This window comes from Gavialis gangeticus, unplaced genomic scaffold, assembly GCF_001723915.1.
Source record: "Gavialis gangeticus isolate Ggan-Ray unplaced genomic scaffold, GavGan_comp1, whole genome shotgun sequence".
NCBI classification, from domain to species: Eukaryota; Metazoa; Chordata; order Crocodylia; family Gavialidae; genus Gavialis; species Gavialis gangeticus.
The window spans coordinates 129,629,784-129,634,310 of record NW_017729032.1 but is presented as its reverse complement, the minus strand read 5'-3'; the positions used below and the strand labels follow the sequence as shown (position 1 = coordinate 129,634,310).

General features: G+C 37.7%; 1 protein-coding gene across 4 annotated transcripts in view; it reads right to left on the bottom strand.

Moving 5' to 3' along the window:
• TPP2 (tripeptidyl peptidase 2) overlaps positions 1–4,527 on the bottom strand; it is a 97,702-nt gene that overhangs the window by 53,057 nt on the left and 40,118 nt on the right. For all 4 annotated transcript variants that reach the window (XM_019524791.1, XM_019524790.1, XM_019524788.1 and 1 more), the window contains exons 14-16: positions 3,304–3,461; positions 2,573–2,649; positions 1,756–1,862 (exon numbers count right to left, since the gene is read on the bottom strand). In XM_019524791.1, the coding sequence (XP_019380336.1) occupies positions 1,756–1,862; positions 2,573–2,649; positions 3,304–3,461 (342 nt within the window). The remainder of the gene's footprint in view (positions 1–1,755; positions 1,863–2,572; positions 2,650–3,303; positions 3,462–4,527) is intronic.

The window sequence follows — 4,527 nt, the reverse complement described above, 5'->3', positions numbered from 1 at the left end:
TGCCAGTATGACAGAATTTTGTGTTGGAATAATGATTTTTTAATGATCACGAAAATGCGCGCAGGCACCTGAATAAACCTGGGGGGGCACCACAGCACCACATTGGGAACTGCTGATCTAAAGGATATGAGCCTTCTGATCAAGTACACAGACCTCTGCCACTAAAGTTAACACAATAACTGAAAGCAGCATTTGAGAAAGAAAGGTATTTTGCCAGAAGGTTTCTACAAATATCCTTTGATACCAAAGGAATGAGAGTGCTCTGGAAACTCAGGTTATTTCAAGCTCTGGAAGACAGTTTGCTCTGCAACTCATGCTAGATGAGTGACCCTGCTGATGGATCAATTGAGTAAAAGGCAAAAAACTCAACCACCACTTCTTTCATCTGTCCCCTTGCAGTTTTATGAACTGAAATCAAGTCCAGTCCTTCATTTCCATTCCTTTGCTTTTGTTAACTTGTCCCCAATGTGTTTTGGATTTTCAGTTTGACCACTGAACAAAACTAAACAGTGTTGCTTCTTGCTCAGTTTTAACGCTCATACCTGCAACAGCCTATACCAATCAAATGGAGGTGGCAGGAAGACTTCTCTGGGACATTCAGTGCAGCTGAATTTTTCAGGTCATTTAAAAGCAAAGCACCAGCAAATCTAATGAGAATGCCTGAACCAATCTTCCAGGAATATGCAACTTGGAGTATATTCAAATGTACTTTAAAAGGGAAATGGGAGGAGGATAGAGTTGGACAGCTACTCAGCAGTGCACATTTTATATGTCTGCACGATTCTGCAGCAATACAAGTTAGTCATATACCCACCCTACAGCGGCTTTGGAATCTTAATCAGTTTACAAAATGATAATTACTATGCAGAGAAAAAGGTAGCTAAGTTCTAAACAATTCTGTATCATTCTTAATGTCTATTAGATTATCAAAAGGTTTATTTTTTGCTGAATGCACTTTTTCTCTTTGATATATGTGAAATTTGCATTTTTCAGTGGGAAGACAGGCTACTCCCCTTTAACTTCAGGTTCCTACACTTTTTAAAATCAGACCAATCAGGGCAAAATCCAGCATTTTTCAAAAATGTATGCGATATTCTCAGAGTGTTCATTGGCAACATGTGGGGGGGGGGTATGCATGGGTCCATATGCACCCCCTGAGCTTGGTGGTGCCCCCCATGCAAAAAGCACTCTGGACACTACCAGTGGCACCTGTGGGCAATTACCGCTTGTCACCCCCATCAGCGGCCGTGTCTGCAGGAGGTCCCCAGTCATCACTGCCAACTGCGGGTGTCGCCTGCCACTCGTTGGGGCTCACCACCCCCCACATGGCCGCCTGGGGGAGCTCACCACTCACCGCCACGCTGCTGGTCACCTCAGCGTACCCCCCAGCCTCTGCAGCATTCATGGAGTGAGGCACCCAATTATTTAGAATTTTTCCCTACAGTATACAGAGGACTAGCCAGAATAAGATGGTTTCCAAACACATCATTCTTCCAAACACAGCTTACACCAAAATATTCCCAACAACGCACCTTACTTTCCTTCCAGAACCCAAAAAACAAAAACACTATGACCCCCAAACAAAAAGGAAAACACAATTTATAAATATGTCCCATTGTTGGCTTAGAATAACAACAACAACAAAAGATAAAACCCTGGAGTACTTACTTTGGAAAAAATACGACTACTTTCAAAGAGAGTTACTGGAATATTTGAACAATATAACATTTAAGTTTGCACATTTGTTTTTCTTACCAGTCCATGTAGCTCCCTGAGGAACTTCAATAAAGTGCCTTCGGATTTGACCAGGCTTAAAATGCACATCAGTATATGAAAGGTCATAGCCTGAGGATTCATTTACTCTGTGGGTATAAATTTAAAAATGTATTAACTATACAAAATGTCAAACTGAATTTTATTTAGAAGTCTTAAAGTCTTGCTGGGTGTTTAAATACCCATGGCCTGACAAAGCTAGATAGGAACAAGTGACATTTATCAATTTGGATTATGACTACACTTTCTTTGCTCTCACCGACTATTTCAAGAGAAATAATGCTTCACAGAAGAATGAGCTTCATGATTGTTGTTATATAGCAAATAGTGTCTTTACAAGGACCTGCTCATAGAGTTATACCTAGATTCTTTTCACAGGTCAACAGTGTTTCTCATGATGATGCGTGACACCCTGTAGACCCAATATGTCTCTCATGGAAAATGGAATGACCCAAATTATTATGACTTTAGGACTGAGTGTTCAACCTTCCCTGCCAAGCTCTTTTATGGTATTTGCATCTTCAGGAAGTATCACCAAGTGATAAGAATTATATCAAATCAACAGCCACCTCCATATCTAGGATAGGACAATCAACATTTTCTAATTTCATATACAGGCCCTGCCCTGCCCGTTGGAATAGAAGATTGGAAATATTGTGAAATGCTTGAACAGCTGAAAAAATTAGGTAAAAACATTATGTTCTGGTATATTTTGTATTCAGCAAAATGAGAAAAGCAATAAAAATGGAGTAAAAACACAACAATCAAATCAAATCAAAAATAAGTCAAAGCTACTGACCTTGTTGGTATAACAACAGTTATTGGAACTCTGAACAAAGGGCCTGCATTAGGCATTGCTATATCATAACCACACACCTGGAAAAGTAATTTTTTTAAGTATTACCAAAGCAATCAAAGGCATGTTTAGAAGCAAATCTAAAGTGATACATTATAAGCTGCAGTAGAGTAACTGCAAAGCATTGCTTATCTTTATAATTACCATTCATTAAATTTACAGAAGCTGTAAAACTTGCTTAAATATCTTTCTGACACTTCAGAAAATAAGTTTAAAATAAGAAAGAATTAAAATAATGAAAAAGATCATTAAATGAAATTGCATATTCAACATCCACCCAAATTTGTAGCTGTCTCCACATGACAGGCTTAATTAACTGAATAGAAACTAATTTCAGTTTAAATCTTGCCCCACATCACTGATGAATCTGTTACTATCACTACCAAAAGGTAATCACTCTGTCAGTACCTAATCTTTGCCCACAAGAGGCAGGGAATCAAACATTTGCAAAAATCAGGAGAGGTAAAGAATGTATAGTTTGTCTCCTGCGTAAAACCACCACATGTTAACATTTTCTTTTTTAAAAAACAAACATGATATTGGTCAACTTTTACACAGGAAAATACAACAGGTATAAATAAAACTTCGGGTGCTATTTACTAAAAATGGTTTCCAAAAGTCTGAAGAAAAGGACAAGAAAGGGAGAAGAGGAATATTCTTTTGTCTAAAAGTACCTCCGTATAGTGTAGTCCTTCCCTCAGGCCACGAGGATCCACCCTTATGTTTATATGCCTGCACTGATTCATGAGCTCTAAGTGGCTGGGACACTGAACCCATGATGCATCTGAAGTTAAAGCTAAATGGAGCTGGAGAGATATTCTTTCAGAGTTTTCTGCAACAAGATGAATTTTTTAAACTGTTAGCAATCCAAATTAATGTTTAAACACTATTAATAATAATACCATACTCACTCAAAAATGGGCCTACTTATTGGGATGAACACAGTGATTCACAAAGTGAATGCTCCAAAATAGAAGATTCAGCAGGAAGTCTCTTTCTATCACCTATCATTAGATTTTTCTAATAGCTATTAAGTAAAAACAACACACTTTTTCCTTTTTTAAATGAATCCAAGGGAGCCATCTGAACGCCCAACAGGAACAGGTAATGTTGTAACTGTCCCTAGTAGTCAAAAATTACAGATTCTGATAGTCAAAGAATTTTTCCCTCCCTTGCTGCCACGTAAAACCTATAATTTACGATGCTGATGAATCAGATGCACCATAAAGCCAAAGAACTAATTACAACTAATGTTCACCTTAAAACATTTAAACCTTTATACCCAAAATATATAAAAATTATTTTTGAAAACACTGATATTTAAGCTCCTGAAGAAAACAGTTTCTGACAGATATCAAACAGCATCTTCAAATGATGAAAGAACAACATTAGGAAGAAAAATGCTTATTTATGCTCCTGAGTAGATACATGGCAAACACTCAACATTTATCCTAAAAACAAAGCAGAAGCCGATGTTCTACCTTTGGCAAAATAAATAAAGGTTATAGCCAAATTTTGAAAACCATCCTCTCAGAAGTAAAGGAGGAAAAATTAAGGAAGTCCGACCAATAAACTGGATTAGGATAGTTCAGCAAGCTAGTACCTCTTAGAGGCCGTTACTTATGCTCCAGCTCCATAAAGCTTTATGTACATAGGGTTAATTAAGTTGGATTTTAAAATCCGTGCTGCTGAATTGCTAGGGAAAAAAAAACCCAACTGAAGTGAAGCTTCAATTAGCTTTAATAGATTTTTAAGGTAAGTATGAATGATTAATTATTTAGTTGACTCCTATGCTGTGCAGTTCTGGGCTCCTTGTTTTTAAAAGGATGTGGAGAAGCCAGAGAAGGCATTGAGACAGGCAACAAAGGTGATAAAGGCCTTGAAAGGCAAGCCATATG